This window comes from Chenopodium album, chromosome 10 (assembly GCF_948465745.1).
Source record: "Chenopodium album chromosome 10, dcCheAlbu1.1, whole genome shotgun sequence".
Classification (NCBI taxonomy): Eukaryota; Viridiplantae; Streptophyta; class Magnoliopsida; order Caryophyllales; family Amaranthaceae; genus Chenopodium; species Chenopodium album.
The window spans coordinates 60462063-60480436 of record NC_137843.1 but is presented as its reverse complement, the minus strand read 5'-3'; the positions used below and the strand labels follow the sequence as shown (position 1 = coordinate 60480436).

Genomic DNA, 18374 nt, shown 5'->3' with positions numbered 1-18374 from the left:
AAAGACTAAATCGTACAATATCCATACATGAGAATAACAACGAAAGCAAAATATTCTAGGCAGAAAGTACTATACAAACAAAATAAAAGAATATATTCTGCTAGAATTAATCAAAGTAAAATCAAAAGATAGACTAATGAATGCAAGATAACCGTGTATATTGCTTGTGGAATAGAATCTATCTAAGAGCATCCTTAATAGCATCAGATCAACAAATGCATTTCTTGCATTATTTGAAGCCTTCACTAGTACTTTGCTCAACTTGGGAGTTGGAACTTGTAACACTATATGTTTAGTATACATGCCATGCCATGCCATTTATATTCAATTCGTTCAAATCGGTACACAAAAGAATCCAACGCAATTCACTAGTGATATGGGTACAAAATACAAATAGATCTTTACGAAGAAGTCTTTAGTTGCGAAACAGATAGATCTGATAAACAGGTATAATAACATTGAAGTACAAGTATGAACTAGAAGAATTGTGATTGAATATCTTAAGAAATGGGTACAAGTTAATTTATCTTACAGGAATGTGTACACCAAAGAATTACTTCATCTATTCTGTATCAGAAAAATAAATCAAACTTTTGTATATTGAATTGGGCTATGTAATCTTCAGCTATAAGTCCTATGATGATTCCCTGAGTATATTAGTCTATGCTGGTATAATATTATGACAGGAAGAATCACAAGGATATGGACAATCGATCAGCTTTGTCTCCTTTCGTTCAAAATACCAATCGCCAACAGCCTCTGCAATGGTCTGCAGGATATACAAAGTACTATTAATAGTTGACTAGTTGAGCTTCAAGGAATGAAACATATACAAACTAAAACATGCAATATCATACTCTATTAAGCAGCAATGTTAGTAAATATAGCATGAATGCATGATCCTTAAATACTCTATGACAAAAGGGGAGTATATACATATAGCATGATCCACAATCTCAACTAATGACACTTTCTCTGTAGTTAAACAATGTACTAACAACCAGAATTCATATGTTAGAAATAAATTATGAAGAAAAGATGGTACAAGTACCTTCTTGTGCAATCTAGGGGAGTCAACAGCAAACCAAGTTTCCTGTTGTTCACTTTGGCAATGTGCAAAGCATGAATTGATAAACATTCCTCCACTAGTTGAATGTGTATAGAAAGAGTATGAAGCCTCGAGCATTTCCTGTCGAAAATCTGAAACACAGGTTCCGAATTTTAAGTCCATGATATGATATGGCTGGTTTTTGCATCATAACCTAAAGATAGCACTTTGATTTATACCTTGTAGTTTCTGAATTTGACTGTCAGTACAAATTGATACATTATACTTGCAATACTTCCATTCTTTTCTCTGATCAGCCGAAGATGGTACCAAGATATTATGGAACTGCCAAAGTAAATTAAAACCATTAGTACCTGAGTTTAATAAATCTAAGGAATGCAGGAGCTAAAAGAAGTAGAAAATAACAAATACCTGCCACATATCATATGCAGTGTTCAAGATAAAAAAGGGAGTCTTAATGTAACTTAAGACATGTTGTGGGAAAAAGCACTGAAACAAAATTGAGAAACATGTCAGTCCAGAACCTTAAAATGTGCTCAATGCAAATTATTAGGTGAATATATCAAGCAGTTTGTATTATCATACTAGCTTAGGATCGACTAGAGAACTGGTGCAATTTTTGTCGAGATTCTCTTCTACTCCTTGCAGTGTAACAACACCATGGTATAAGGACCTAATTGTTTCATGCATGGCTACATCTTTTCTGCAAGAACAATGACAAAGATCAAAATTTGGAAAACATAGGGTAGAGGAAAACAATAAGCAAAAATTTGTTGGACATGAGTAGAAGAGAGGACTTACATGTCCAAGAAAAAACCGGCATCACTCAAACATTTGACAGTAGTATTTCTTGGTAGAAACCTGGATAAGTTTTCACAGTGCAGGAACACTGCTAACCCTCCTGCAGAGCAACCAGAAAGCAAAGCCTGCAGAGTACGAACAGATGTCATATGCCTATGATTTTCGCAAGGTGTTAAAGAAGGTTATTACATAATTACATTTGATATCATGATATTATTATCGAAATCTACCTTCTCTGCATGTGCCAACCCTTTTGGAAGAAGATCAAGAATCATTGCCTGCCATATTTTTTGCCCTCTAAAGTAAAGCACTGAGGTCTGTCCAATGTTAACATACACAATTAGAGAAATGGAACAGCTAATTAAATACTGTAATTCTGAAACCCTCACAAGACTGGTCCTAAAAAGAGATCAGACCAAGCCATTAAGTGAAGTATGTATACCCCATTGTCAAACTTGGAATTGCCTGCAAAGGAAGCTCCATCACAGTATCTTAGCTTGACGCGGTTCCAATTGTAGAAGTCTGTTGTCAATAATGTTATATGAAGCAAACTTTGAATCAATATATAGCGCGAAATTAAACAAAGCTTCTTTAAGATTAAATCACTTTCACATCCTATGCTTCAGGTCATTTTTTCACATAGTCACATAGAACATGTCTAAACAAGGACCTAGCCTATATATACGTAAAACATTGAAAATGGACTATGATCATATTGCACGAATATGATTTGATTCGAATAAAGATTTTCGGCAGGCATTTTGCAGGGGACACATGGCTATTATGACGAAATTATTTTTTTTTTTTAATATATTATAGCAACTTCAGAGGAAGGCATACATAAGTTACATAACTAGATCAGTAAATATTGTTAAGATAGGTTTTTTTTTAAAAAAAGTTATTACAATATAAGGATAATTTAATACTTGCAATTTGCGTACATAAGACAAGGTTAGTATAAAAGAAAAGATCCCATTGTTTGATACTTCATCCTAGAGATTCTCAAACAACCATACAAATTTATCTACTAGACACTCATGAACTAAACTAACTCTTCTAGCTTGGCCGGTGATTATTTTTCTTTTTAAAATACTACAAAGTAATTTTATTCATACATAAATACAAAGGCGTCTTTTATGAGTATCAGGCATATGTAGGTGTGAATTCGAAATATGATGTTTTACTTGCATAATTGGGGAAATTCTGGAGAGAAAAAGTGTGTATAACATACATGGCTTGGGTTTGAACTTCTTCAATGGTATATGTAAGTGTTTAATCACTAGAATTTGGAAATGTGGATACACCAAAATACAAATTTTAAATGTGGAAAAAGTCATTTAAAAACAAGCTGTAAAGTGTTAAAATAGAGAGCCCAATTATGTAGATAACGAATAACTTTAGTGTAAGGGAATTCAAGTTGGGTGACATTTTAACAACTAAAACAAAGAGAGGTGGAAAATGATGTACTAGTAGGTCCAAAAATATCAAAATAACTTGCAAGTAAAAAGTCAATAATGTAATAAGGAGGGGGTAACCAAAATAGGTTTGTGTCTGAACTCTGAACCATTGATTTTTATAAAATAAACATGATCTTTATGAAATTTTGTATTTACAGTTTGATTCATTCAAATTTGGACCTTATTAATTAATATCCTCACTGACCCACATTTTGGAAGGGTAAAAGCAACAAAAATATTCAGTACAGAGTTTCTGTTTTTATTACTGCTTTCTTCTTTAAACCAACATTTGAAGGCTTTGTATTTGTCTATTCCGTTCTACCTTATTCTGATGAGGTTGTCGTAAGTTTGAATGATTCCAAACCTATACCACTCGTAATATAGCTCGTTTGGGATGCAACCTTAAGGAAATTAATACTCTTCCTACTTTAAGAATGGAATTCTTTATTTTTGTTTAAAAAGCCACAGTTTTGATTCCTGTACTTGATAACCTAGCTAAAGGCCAACCTAAACTAGATCTAAGTTTAAAATATACAAATATCAGTTACAATTGTTCTGAATTTCTAAGTGAATCTCCAATAATAATCGCGCAAGACAACTTGTAACTTGACTTGATTGCAACATCAACGTGTCCTATACCATATTCCAGCTACAATCTTCTCCAATGGTGAGTTACAATATATGTGGCTTTAACGACAAGATATCAATCGATACAACAATTTTTGTTTTATTTTCTTCCATAAAAAGATTCAAACATGGTAGCTTGTTATGAATCGAAATTAGTAAATACAGCTACAAACTTCAGTGGTCAGGTAAGATTAGTAAAATTAAATTTCAACTTAATTTAGAAAGTCGCCTATTAATAACATCTTAAAATATACTTGATGTGGGTTAAAATAGAGATACGGTCAACATGTTAGGTAAACATAAACAAATATTAAAAAAGGAGGATCATTATTCATTTTTAATTACTCCGTACTATACAAATCTAACTCATGTTCTGAATTCTGACCTTATTATTATTATTATAGAAAAGGCTAAAATTAGCAAAGGGACAAATGATATAACGTGGTGAGCAGAACATAGACATGGCACAAACTATAACACACACAAAGTTACACTGAATTTCTGGCCTAAATCGACATACAACTATACAAGTGATAATAAGATTTTGGACATAAATCATGGCCAATGCTATAGTAGCAGCAGAGTCAATGTCAAGAACGTCTTAAAGCAATCAAAGTAATTTAGTTAAATCATGTACTATAACAGTGATTAATGTCACCTTTTGCACACGTTGTTTGTTATAATTAGACAAATTTCCAGTCTGTCCTGTCTTGTTAGTTTGTAACTTTGCATCAACATGGCCATCCCACTTTGTCGTCTCGTGTATTGTTTGCTTGCACAAGTACTTCGTTCTTACTTGATCTAGTTTCTTTCCTAGTTAGCTTCCTTCCTTCTAAAGATTCATAGAGTATGAGTAGAGATGGCCAAAGGGGTAAGTCGGGTTTGCTTGGATGGACCGCACTAGGCTTAGTGATCCATCATGACCCGCCTATGTGGACTACTGGATAGTGCACCAACTAGTCCAAGCTTGGTTGTGTGCTTGTGTTGAGCTAGGCCAGCCGTATCAAAATTATCCCAATATAGCCTATAGCACCTCTAAAATTTTTATAGTACTTCATTAATTAATGCCAGGGCCTAGGAGATTGTTTTTCTATGGTTTGTCGTAGAATGAAAAATAAAATATTACTAATATTCAGTGGCGGATCTTGGATCAAAAAGTATAAAGAGCAAGGTTTAAACCATAAATCTCTGGTTAAAAAGTTTAGCTTAAGTAACTTAACTTGTGTGAATGTATTCATAATTTAGACAACATTCTTTTTGTTTCATATATATTTAAACCCCTATATACCTCAATGAAGATCATCATCCCCTGCTAGCATCAATTTGTTAAATTTTAATATTTCGTCATGATTTCATGAACAAGTTTCGTAGTACTAATGAAGTAATGAGATCATCATAATTAAAGTTGACCCATGAGAGAAATATTAACCGAAAGTGCCTAACAGAAAATTAGCATATCTTAAAAACCAAGAAAGTAATTTTTAAAAAAATAAAGAAATAGGAATCTACCTGGGTTGAGGGATTCATTGTTGCTTAGGATCCCAGAAAAGGCTTCCACCTTAGTCATGTAGTGTGTGGATCCACGACGAGTTTTAGCCCTCTCCATACATGATTCAACATCATTGCACCACCCACCACCCTACCAAAACCATCATCATATGTATTTAGCTAGTGATCTTTATTTTCAAAGCTAGCATCATCACATGTACGTACAAAGTTATGCATGGTTCATTGGTTCCTTATCATTTATCGAGCTTGTCACACGACGGTACTTGTATAACACAACGTATCACGATTAATAATCAATTCAATTAATTGAAAGTCATAATTCATGAAGGTCTATTTACGGGCAAGGACATAAAGAACTAAATCGACTATATCACTATATGAGATCTTAACAACGTACAGAGTAGCATCAATACCTTGTATCATTAATGTAACTTTGTACGTATTTCATGTAGTAAATTCAATTATTATTGGAATTATATATTCTCTAACCTAAAATATAACCTCTAGTTAATTCCATATCATTACAATTGAAAGTGAATTTGTTCACCCATAGTTATTATAATCTTTATTGATCTTGATTGGTGCATTTTGATTAGTTACACTTACTTTTATTGACCATTAGACGTAGACAACCTCATTTTTCAACTTGAAAATTAAATCGACTAGTCCTTTATTACCAATTGACCACAAAGGAATGCAATTATTCCATCAGCAGCCATTACTTTGGATCAATGGCGGCGGGTCCACAATATTCGATATGTAGTGCAATTAATACACGCAAATTATAACATATAATTGTATAATTTGTATTATCTAGTGAATGAAGTACAATCTTATTCATTCACTAGATAATACAAATTGTACAATTATATGATTAATATCTAACAAAATAAGATTAATTATATGTTAATGACTTACTGGATCGTACCAATAATCAAGACTTGTCATTTAGATTAATACCTTGCATTATTCATAAACCTTATCCAAATTACATTAGTTGATCGTATATATCTTTGTGATATTCTGAAAGTGTCTAAGCATTGCTCTTCTTCAAAGGGTGGGGCATGCATGCCCAACTGGCCTTAACGTGCAAGTAGGTCCATCTAAGGTCTACTGAACATTGACTCTTGAGTGTGAGTGAGTCCAACTAGAAGAAGAATTCTCCGTATGTATCATACAATCAATTACTGAGTTGTTTAAGTTTACACGTTACTACTACAAAACTAAATTATTTTCAAATCGACTTTATTGATTTGTGACAATCTCATAAATAATTCTAACTTAGTGGATTAGCCGTGAAAGTATAATAACAATAGATTTGTTGTTTTCATTGACATATACCAAATAATACAAAATTTGGTATGGTAGAGTAAGATACGCAATATCATCAAATTAGGATGGCATTGCCTTGTGCCAAGGCGAATACACAAACATGACCACCTTTTTAACATTGCAAGTAAAATTCCCCAGTAGTTAATAATACTCCGTGTTTGGAGCATATTATATAGGAGTATAGGACTATAGTCAGAAGCTCAAAATGTGCAAATTATGTTAGCAAACTTTATTAGCAATTCTAAAGCCGTGACCTTCGGAAATGATAGAAACAAAGGAAGTGGGCGTGCAACGACTGGTTTAACTACTCAATGTTCTTTTTTGACATTTGTTTTACATTTTGTTTAACTTTGTTTTCACATAAAAGCCAGGAGAATTAATTCTTTTGAGGGCGTTTCAGATTGCCCCAAAAAACTGCAATAAAGTTGCAACAATAACCAAAGAAGTGACTTTGACATAAGAGAAAGCAAAGAATCTCTACATTCTAGTGTTAATTTATTGGATCAACCTATACAATACCAAATGAATTTTCAAATAATTAACTTTTCATAATCCCGAGTTTTAGTATTCAATTTTTTTAAACTAATATGGAGTACGTGCGTATATAGAAAATTTACTTTTGACTAGTTCGACTTAAAGCTTAATGTTAGGCATATTGCACAATGCCGTATTAGTAAAATCACTTTTCAATAAATGTATATGAATACAATAAATATTATGGTTTGTCAATTATTCCTATAATCCTATGTATTGCTAAAATCACTAAAACGAAGTTAATGGAAATTTCCACCATTATTATAGACTTTGTAGTAGAATTAATATGAACTAGCTTTTGGACCCGTTCTACGCACGGGTTATGCTTAAGTTATATATTTATTTGAAACTTTACAAATTATCTTGTCACAAAAAAAAAAAAACCCTTTTACAAATTATTTGAATGAATTTATTTTATCGTCTTTTGACATATTATAATATTTTATGAATTTATGGTAATAGACTAATAGTTGTAGAAAAAATGGCTTAAAATCATAAAATCATATCTCTATCGCATGATATATTAATCAACAATTTGTATAAAAAACTACTTTGTAAATACGAAACACTTATTATAATTTACAATTTTTACATCAAATGTGAAGACATTATATTCTTCTTTAGCTTTACCAATATATGTCTCTTATATTGCGCTTAATATCTTCAAAATTAAAGCCCCATGACACGCAAACAATGTCATTCTATGGAATTTCCATAGTATTCTTGCCACCTAAATATTTCCCTTTTCAATCATCATCCTCATTGTTGTAGAAATTTCACATAGAATTTTGAGAGATATACTAATTTTTTAGTTTTTGAAACTTAATGAGTGTGAAAAAATCTTTATTGAAAATTTGTATTTATATAAGAAGAGGGGGAAGATAAGGGGTCAAATTAAAGAAATAAATTATGAATGTGAATAAATTGAATTGATAGATGGAATAATGAGAAGAGGAGAAGGTTTAGGAAATTTAATTTGTTATTGAATTAAAATAAAGATTACAAAATATAAAAGTTATTGAGAAATAAAGGGGGAGATGAAGAGAGAATTTCTTTGAAAACATAAGGAGGGAGAATGAATAAAGAAAGGTGAGAAAGAATGATGACATGTGTCAATTTTGGTTTGTGTTTTTAAATACTAAGTATAGATTACCTCAAATTGCAAAAGCCAGTAGCGTGCGCCAGAACCGAATCCTTTGCTAAAATGATATCCGGGTAAACTCCCATCCAAGCAATCTTCAACCACATAATTAAATCACACCATTTTAATTAACTTATATAAACTTAATAATTAATGAAAATTAATAATCAATAAGGGTAAAAATGTAATTTCAAATATTGTTTGAAAATAACGACTTACATGCTCCAAGAGCTGTAGCAGTAGAATTTTTAACCATTGTCATTCCCACCACTAGTCGATGTGGTAATTGCGAGTTAACACACCACGGTACGCATGTTATCAGCAACAATACAGCTACAACTAACCGTAACGCCACCATTTTTCGTAACGACGTTATAAACAAATTTACAATGTATGTGTTGTGAGAATCTAGATAGAAAGCCCCGGGCTAAGACGGGGCGTAATAAAATCAAGTTCCGCCAAAGTAATGAACGAGTTGGAAATACCACCTCTTCCGCCCCCGATATAGGAGGATAAGCAAGAGTGTTGTTAAGAGGGGGAGAGGAAAGATGGAGGGGAAATGGAGGTGTGCTGGTTTATATAGGGAGAGCGAAGAAAGAGATAAAGAAAAAGATGGGGCCCAATTTCGTTTGTTGTGAAAATGATTGATGGTCAGGGATCGAGCCTCTAACTTTTCACTTTTGTACATTTTGTGTCGTCTCTACTCTTGTTTTTCGTCAGCTTTTTTTTTCTTTAATTGAAATTTATATACTCCAAAACAGATTCCACCAGTGGGGATCTTTATACTGATTTCTAACAGCAACACACCACTCAGCGAAGGTGTCACCAGCAAAAGATTCAACCTGCAACCTTAACGGAGAAAAATACCAGATCCTCCTTGCCTCTCCACATTGTATCAACATATGAAAGACACTCTCAACATCATTTCCACACATAGGACAGGTAGTGTCAACAGGCATTGCACGTTGGGCTAAACTGTGCCTAGCAGCAACAGCATTCTTCATTGCACGCCAAGCAAAAAATTTTACTTTAGGGGGAAGCTCAGCATCCCAGACCATAGACCAGTCCACCTTACTTCCTGCAATCGAATTCGAGGCCGTGCCATTTTTTTGCTCCACAGTGAGGAGGTTGTAAGCACTTCGGACTGAAAATTTCCCATCCTTTGTATAATGCCACACCCAAGAATCCTTTCTGTCAAACATTGGAATCGGAATATTGCAAATTTCATTCACTTCCACAGAAGAAAATCGAGTCTCAAGAATCTGAGTATTCCAGCATTTATCAGTCCATAAATCACGAACAAAAATAGGCTCACCCTCTTCCAATCGTTGGTTGCTACATACCATAAACTTTGGAAGGTTGGGAACCCAAGGATCCCTCCAAATATGCACCGTAGAACCATTACCAACTGCTTTCCTCACCCCTTTAGCAAGAACTTCACGTGCACCCATGATTGATCTCCAAGTATATCTATGGGTATTTAAGTTACTTTATCTAATTATTCTAATCTCAACATATTTTTCTTTCTATAATATTAAAAGAATTTATTAATGATCTACCACCTTCATTTTATATTAGTTGTAATTTTGGAGTATTATTTGTAAAATATACAATATTTCAAAGTTGCAACTAACATGAAACAGAGGTAATATTAGTTGTACATTATTAGCCGAAAAAAAAAAAAAAAAGTTGTAGTAGGATAAAAGAATCGAGTAACTATGATGTATAATAATATCTCATCATAAGATTATTAATTTTCTGAATTTTAACCATAATCCTCCAAAACCTTGATCCTCAATTTTTATTTTCTTTCCATTTTTTTTAAAAAAGTAACAAATAGATAACATTCTATAAACGCACTCCAACATTTCCTTTGCAGCTATATACCGTCATCCCGTGCATTAACACAGGTAAATTCTAGTTCTAGTCTAGTAAAATAAAACAAAATAGTGAAGGTGGTGTTTGGTAGAAGTAATTGAGTATGGGGAGTTTGATTGAATTTGAAGCACAACAAACTAAAAGAAAATATAGGGAGGTTTGGTTGGAGAATTGAGGTCTGCCTAAGTTGGTCCCGTGACTGTCGCTTACCTTTGAACTTGGTACACTTTGACAAATATTCTGATTAGTTAAAGAGCGCTTCAATATTTCTAGCCCAAGATATGGGTGGGTAGAATCTAGTACGCTAGACTTTAGCACAAATTATGGGTACTAGAAATTTTGACGCATGACTATGGTTAACAGATTGAACAAGACATATAACAAGTCAATTCTAGTGAGGTTATTCATGTTTTATTGATGAATTGTTCATTTTATAATTTTTGAAAAACTTAGTCATAATTTAGTCATATTGATTTTAGTTATGGTCAACTTTAGCTGATTGACTAATCAAATAAGCTAATACTAGTGTTTCGTAGCAAGCTTATTGGAAGAGCTTATTTACCTCAATAAGTTTTTTTACAAAACGTTGGTATTAGCAACGTTCCCAAAAAGCTTATTTGATTAGGTGATTTAAATTACGAATTTGCCCTCTTGTTCTGATTAAGCCCTATGACATACAGCCCTGCAACTGCAATTCATTTCTCACTTCTTCCCACCTCCACTCCACATACTCCATTGTAGATCTAATTCTATTTTTCTTTTCCTTAATTTTTATTATTTTTTTTGAAACAATCTTTTCCTTTAATTTTCTTTGTTTTGTTTATTGTTTTTTTTTTAGTATATTTAATTATAGGTCATGTGTTTAAAAAATAAAAAAATAAAAATAAAAATAAAAAAACAATGTTTTAATCTAACTTTTAGTAATTCTTATCTCCTCCAAAATTTTCGAAATCCTTAACCCAAACCAAATAAATCTGATTTTTTATTTTTTATTTTTTTATTATTGTTATCATTCATGTTTTTTTTAATAATCTGATTTTTTTATGATAGATATATATTATTTTTTTTTGAAGAAACAGGTTTAATTTTTTTTTTTGGATAAGAAAGAAACAGGTTTAATTTAATAAACATAAAATTTTTCAATTTCATAAAAATGATTGTAACATTACAGAGTTTATAATGTAATTTTTCTTTTATGAAATAACTAATCCTTCAAAGTTAAATATGTCAATGTCCTTTTTGGTCATTTTGCATACTTAAACAGGTTTAAGTAATCAGCTATTTACCAAACACTTTTATACAATCAGTTAATACAATAAGTTAGTCTAGTCAAATCAGTTAATAAAATCAGCTAGTCAAAATCAGCTAACTCAATCAGCTTCAGCTTTCCACCAAACAGGGCCATATATTTTTCAAATTGAAATCATGTATAATATGTGTGGTTTAAATTGGATAATTGATTACTTCGTATAATTCTTTAGTTGTCATGTTCCATAGGAAATTTAACAAAATTTACAAAAGGGCTTACAATCAACTAATCAGGGATTCAGGGTAATTGTAAATCAATCACCTATTTTTTTAAAAAAAATAAATAAAATTTATGGAGTAAAAAATGATGAAATGACAAAGTTATCTCATTTATCAGGTAATGACAAAGCTATGCTATCTCTCATTTATTAAATGACCCTACCGCCCCTTGATTTATAACATTTTTTTACAATCAGACTTATAAACCTGAATGTTCTTGTTTGAAAATTTTAGCGATGATGGAAAATGAATGGAGAAATAATGAGGATATTGTAAAGCTCAATGATTAATGGAATATTTTAAAAATAATACTAAAATCTTTCCATCTAATTAAAATGGCGTTATAGAAGCTTGGAATTGTAATATTCAAATCTCTCCCCGCCATCTTCCCAATTCCCTCCTATTCCCAATTTTCCCAATCACCCCTTAATGATATAGTCATGTTCACAAATAACACGTAAAATCTAGTCGTTAGACAAGTCAGGTTAGAGTCAAGGTCAATAATAGGTAGTTTCAAAGACAATTTAACATTTTATGAGCCAAAGCAAATTGAGTTAATGCAAATCGTAACTGGTAAATTGATAATGAGCAGACGACCACGGAGTAATAAGTAAACAAGAAAAAAAAAATAGAGGTGAGGGATTAAAATGAGTGAAAAGATGACCTATTGACAATTTGACATGATAATATGGTATATGTTGAAACTTGAAAGTCTTAAAATAAGATTGTCCTAACCTTACTTTGAAATCCATATTACTAGTAAGTTATTAACACATTCCTGCGTTAACCCACTATACATGGCCCCAACTATAAACTCCAGCAAAACCCAAACCTAAAACACACAATATTAACCTGTTGGGCTTATGAGGACAAAATCTACAAATATCAGAAGATGAGGGACCAATCTGCAAAAAATCAATCACATATCAAATTCGGATTACTTTTGGTCAATCGAATTAAAACCATGTCCCAAGAATAGTAAGTACTTTTTCCACTCACTCCTCAATCTCCCTTCAAGTCCAAGGTTAGTCCAATTTCCAACCCTAAATTCCATATCTTCATCAATTCTAATTTATTATTTTCACATTCAAACTTAAAGATCCCATCTTATTCTGATCTGGGTATTTGTTCTTGTTTAATTTTGATTAAATTGATGAATATTAATTGGGTTTTTTTTTTTAATTTTTTGAATTGCAATTCTTAGTGTAATTGCTTTCATAATTTACTTTCTGCTGATCAATTAAAAAGTAATTGATGATTTATTTGGGTATGTTGCAATTAATGTTTGTAACTATCAGTTGCTTTTTATTTGTGGGGTTTTGATATTTGTTGTTGTAAAGTGTAATTTTGATGAAAATGTGGAATTTGATGATTTATCCTGTTGTAATGTTTGATTTAGTAGAATTTAAGAGCGCACAGGATTAAGATGAAAATGGGGTTTGTGAAAACGCTAAGCATTTTCTCATTTTTTCTAATTCCGTATTATTTGAACTGAGAATTTGTTGCAATGGGATATTGGCAATGAAGGGAACAAATTACTTAATTAAACCATGATAGTAGATGATTAACCACAAAAAGGAAATTTAATGATAGTTGATGGATATCGAGGTGAATGGCCATAGGTTTGCCTATTTGCTATGCCATAGTCTCATAATTAAAGTATGCTGTTTAAGTTTAAAAGAATGTTTGTGGAGTAGTTGCTTTAATTGTTCAATATATTGCCTTGGTAATAGTCTTGGTTGCTCATTCCAAATGTAGAGATCAGGGAATCGTTATGGTAGTGTATCTAGTTCTATTTTGTGTTTGGGCAATGCTAGTATCATTGCTTATACGCTGAACTCGTATCTTCTTCTGGAGTCGTGGTGCTTGTTGGTTGGAATGGATCTGATTTTTACCTATTTTGACTCATTTCAGGTTTTGTAATTTCTCTGGTCCAGTAACACCGGAGAAAGGTTGCAGCTTTGGCAGAAGAGTATCTTGCTAATTCTAGCTGTGTAAAGTTAAATTTTGATAGATTTAGTGGAAGGTTTTGCATGTGGAGTAAGCTATGGAATCTTTGTGAAGGCTTTTGTATCTGTTAGAGCCCGCTCCAATTACTCTCATTATAACCGCAGTTGCTGTGACATTTGGTTCTGCTTTTCGAGCTCTAAATTATGGTAAAGAGATGGAGCGTAATCGTGATTTGTCTGAAGCATCAATTACCTTGGACAGGTCTCAAGCCCTTATGATCCCAATTATGAGCTCTTTCAGCTTGATCATGATGTTTTACTTGTTTTCTTCAGTGTCACAAATCTTGACCGGGTTTACAGCTATTGCCTCTGCTTCCTCACTTTTTTTTTGCCTATCACCATACGTCAATCGTGTGAAGTTGCAACTTGGGTTGGCTGACCCATATGTGTCACGGTGTTGTTCCAAGTCAATTACCAGGACCCAAGGGCTCCTTTTGGTTGTGTGTGTGTGCACAGTGGCAGCTTGGCTTGTTTCTGGTCACTGGATATTGAACAATTTGTTAGGGATTTCCATCTGTGTTGCTTTTGTAAGTCACGTGCGACTTCCAAACATTAAAGTGTGTGCGATGCTTCTTGCATGTTTATTTATGTACGACATCTTTTGGGTTTTCTACTCGGAAAGATTCTTTGGTGCCAATGTAATGGTCTCCGTTGCAACTCAGCAGGCATCTAATCCCGTACATACTGTAGCAAATAGTTTGAGTCTTCCAGGTTTGCAGTTGATTACTAAAAAATTGGAGCTACCGGTGAAGATTGTCTTCCCTAGGAATCTCCTAGGTGGAGTCACTCCAGGAGAACATGCAGCAGACTTCATGATGCTTGGACTAGGAGACATGGTATAGCATTCTCTCAACTTAACTTGCTAGTTCAGTGATTGAGTGGTTGACATGCAATTTTTAGTCTTGATTATTGAGATAAATTAATAGTTATTATACTTGAAATACTTTGATTTGGAATTTTTAAAAAAATAGAACATTTGTTATTTGCTGGTTTTAGGCCTTGATCATGCGTAGATGTATATACACTTTTCTTTTATTGCTCTATGCATTTCTTCTCATGGCTAGAGTTAGCTACCCTATGTGCAAGGTCATCACAATATCATTAAGCAAGGTTGTCTATTGATAGCTATCTCGTCTAAACTTTAGCATGCATCTGGTTTTTGTGTATTGAGGTGTCAACAACTTTGTGTACTCTTTGAGTCTTCTCTATTGCTAGTAATTCTTTGTCACATGAAAAAAATTCACTTGCAGTCCTTTACCAATGAAATCCTTTGTTGAATAAGTCAAACGCACTTGGCACATATTATCCAGAGATGCATCTAATGCTAATTTACATTGTTGGCATTGTGTCCGCTGACTACCAAGCTAAACAGCTATTTATACAGGGCTGGTTTGATCCTGCCCAGTTATAAATGCAACAAGATGCTTCTACTTGATAAAGTAACTAGAGTTGTCATAGGTAACATTTTAGGAAAACTGGGTGTATGCACAATAGTGTGAAATTTTCTGATTGTCTTCATCATTAGCAAAGCTTGAGTCTTCTCTGTTGCAACCGAATTCTCTTCTGTTTCTTTTCAAGGAACTTTGCATTTAAATAATTAAATCTATATTTGAATGTTTTTCAGGCAATCCCTGCCATGCTTTTAGCATTAGTTTTCTGCTTTGATCACAGAAAGAGAGCAGTCAACCCGATTGATTTTGCTTCCTCTAGAGGGCACAAGTATATATGGTACGCCACGTCTGGATATGCTGTCGGCCTTGTGACGGCTTTGGCTGCTGGGATTTTGTCTCATTCACCGCAGCCAGCACTTTTGTACCTGGTAAGGTTACTTTTATACTGGTGGAACATATGAAATTTGTATAAAGGCATGGTTCTATAATTGCATCATAGATATGCTTGATGTGATTGTACTTATTAGAAAGAGATGTTTATCTGGCTGGTAACTTCTTATTATAGGTTTATTGATTCATGTTTCTGATTATGTGATGTTTTATTTATAGCTTAATTAATATCAATTAATTATGGAGTTTCTATACGTTAAAATATTATATTACATTACATCACTGTATCAAAAATATTCTATTTGCTGATTTGGTATGCTTAAGGGTGATATTTGTATGGGTTTTATGGTTGCGAACTTGCATATTGTAGTCTCTCTATAGGAATTAGAAAATCTGATAAGTAGTTTGGCATCATTTTGTGCTAGTTAGTTGAGATTCATTCATTAGAAATTAAAACAATCATCTTCTCCCGAAGAGAGAAGGATGTGGGTGTGGGGAGAGGTTCCTCAACCTTATAATGTCAAAATGAGGCTGTGATGGATTGAAATATTTCTTGACATTATGCTATGAAAGTATGAAACTGCTCTTTTGCATATTTCCTCTTTACCTAGGAATATACATATGTGGTAGCTATCACAATTCAGTGAAATCACTTTTGAACTCTTTGGAGACTCAAGAGTGTAGTAGTAGTGGTTGTTGTGGAGACAAAAGATTGTTGCCGCTAAGTTGAAAACTTTTGAACTTTAGGGTATATACTTCAAGGCAACTTATACGATGTATGTGCCTTTTTACTAGCACTCGATTCTGATTTGAAATTCTCTTTTTTGTTGATGCAGGTCCCTTCAACATTAGGTCCTATAATTGTAATCTCTTGGCTTAGAAATGAGCTGCTAGAGCTGTGGGAAGGTTCACTACCAAATTTGAATGAAAAAGCTCATTCAGTTGAAGTATGATTACTTGAATCCATTTCAGAGTATAAACGATTCAGATTAAGGGCTTGGTAAATGTAAAGATACTTTTGGCGCGAGTAATGCTTCTGTTTTAGCTTCTTAGAAACACCACCTGTTGTATGGAAAAAGATTGATTATCTCTTATCAATGAAATTGTTGAATTAATTCTTCATTAAGTACACTACTATTGTATTCATGGTCTCGACTTTAACACTTACAATTATGACATTGACTTTTTGATGGATTCAAGTTCGAGTTCCTATTCACAATCATACTCAAGTTTTATTAACAGTGAAGCTTATTTAGATAATACTCCTATTCTCAATCATACTCGAGTTTTATTAACAGTGAAGCTTATTTAGATAATAATCCGTACCAAACTTAATCTACGAGCTCACATCCTCCAAATTTCACATTCAATAAAGTGGAAGAGCGGATTGTAAAGCTGCAAAATAGCCATGTATGTATTTTTATTTTATTTTTTTGAAGAAGAAAAGCCATGTATGTATATGATACTAACTTTTGGACAAGTTTGCGAACTTATTGCAATAGAATTTGTACATAATGACAACTTTTAAGGGGATCGAGAGTATGCACTTGTCACATTTCACTCTATTCTCTCAAAAAGTAATGAATGTGATAGTAAAGAAATAATAATAATAATAAACAAAAGGTATTAGTGAGTTTGGATGAAAACTATGAGATAAGAAAAATACAATACTCCGTATTAAAATGTAGCTTTTTGTCAAAAAAAATTAAAATGTAATCCTTATTGAAACACGGCCATGTGTAATAAGTGTAACACTTAATAAAACACAAAGGGAATAGATAATATGGAAAAATATCACGTGTAAGGTTAAGATGGGTAATTGTGATCAACCCATACAAAAAGTGTATTATCCAAAGATAACTTAAAATCATATTAATTGCAAACAAGAGAACATAAGTTTCAAAAATTATTAAAAATAAATCTTCTTCACTACAGTATAACTCATTTTATACAAGTTACAACTTACAAGGTCGAATGTGTATTTGTGTTATTGAATATATAGGAGAGGGAGCTAATTACAAGTTACAAGCTCGATTCTTGATCCTGGCACCGCGGAATGGTGAAAGCATAACACAACAACTAGAAATTTATTATGAAGAGCTGAATAACAAAGATAATATAACCAATTAAAATACTCCATAACTAATTATTTGTGTCACATATAAGCAGCATTATCAATAATCAATTCAATATAAACTACACAGTTTGCAAGACTTCTCATAACAAAGAGGGACAAAGGGTTGGATGTTGATAAGTTCACAAGGTGCACACAAATTGACCGAGGTTGGAATGTTAAATAGAAACGAGTGTCATACATCCATAAATGCACTAACCTAATGACCTTCATGAATTTCCAAATACTACCTTCGTATCAAATTATTACAATTATTAAATATTTTCTATTCACAATTTATGTCAAATCATTACAAATAATTTGAAATGGAGCACAATTTCTACCGTACCCAAGTTACAATAAAAGACGTAAATAGAATTATTAAGTTATACGGAGTACCATGATAATTGTTCAATACCACCCTCTAAATATAAAATATCATTTTTTTATAAAAAAAACTCGTTCAATTTATATAATTTCGTTTTGAGGTCAAAATTGGAAAATTTTTAATAAAAAATAACTCATTTTGTGTATGTCACACAAGTTGTGATAATTTTTAGCACGTAAAATGACGCATTTATAAAAATTAATTTTCC

At 32.6% G+C, this 18374-nt stretch overlaps 2 protein-coding genes across 2 annotated transcripts; one reads left to right on the top strand and one right to left on the bottom strand.

Moving 5' to 3' along the window:
• Nucleotides 1-425: 425 nt before the first annotated feature.
• On the bottom strand, nucleotides 426-8992 carry LOC145562797 (pectin acetylesterase 9-like). The gene is made up of 11 exons (XM_081623197.1): nucleotides 8690-8992; nucleotides 8483-8565; nucleotides 5464-5593; nucleotides 2313-2392; nucleotides 2101-2187; nucleotides 1871-1995; nucleotides 1655-1772; nucleotides 1481-1558; nucleotides 1288-1393; nucleotides 1052-1200; nucleotides 426-769 (listed from the first exon to the last, which is right to left on the bottom strand). The coding sequence occupies exons 1-11, from the start codon at nucleotides 8826-8828 to the stop codon at nucleotides 662-664; spliced, it is 1203 nt and encodes a 400-aa protein (XP_081479323.1). The 5' UTR covers nucleotides 8829-8992; the 3' UTR covers nucleotides 426-661.
• A 3800-nt stretch (nucleotides 8993-12792) lies between these two features.
• Nucleotides 12793-16791, top strand: LOC145562798 (signal peptide peptidase-like 1). Its single transcript, XM_081623198.1, has 4 exons — nucleotides 12793-12899; nucleotides 13790-14720; nucleotides 15509-15703; nucleotides 16502-16791. Exons 2-4 carry the CDS (start codon nucleotides 14040-14042, stop codon nucleotides 16616-16618), a joined length of 993 nt encoding a protein of 330 aa, XP_081479324.1. The 5' UTR covers nucleotides 12793-12899; nucleotides 13790-14039; the 3' UTR covers nucleotides 16619-16791.
• The last annotated feature ends 1583 nt before the right edge of the window (nucleotides 16792-18374 follow it).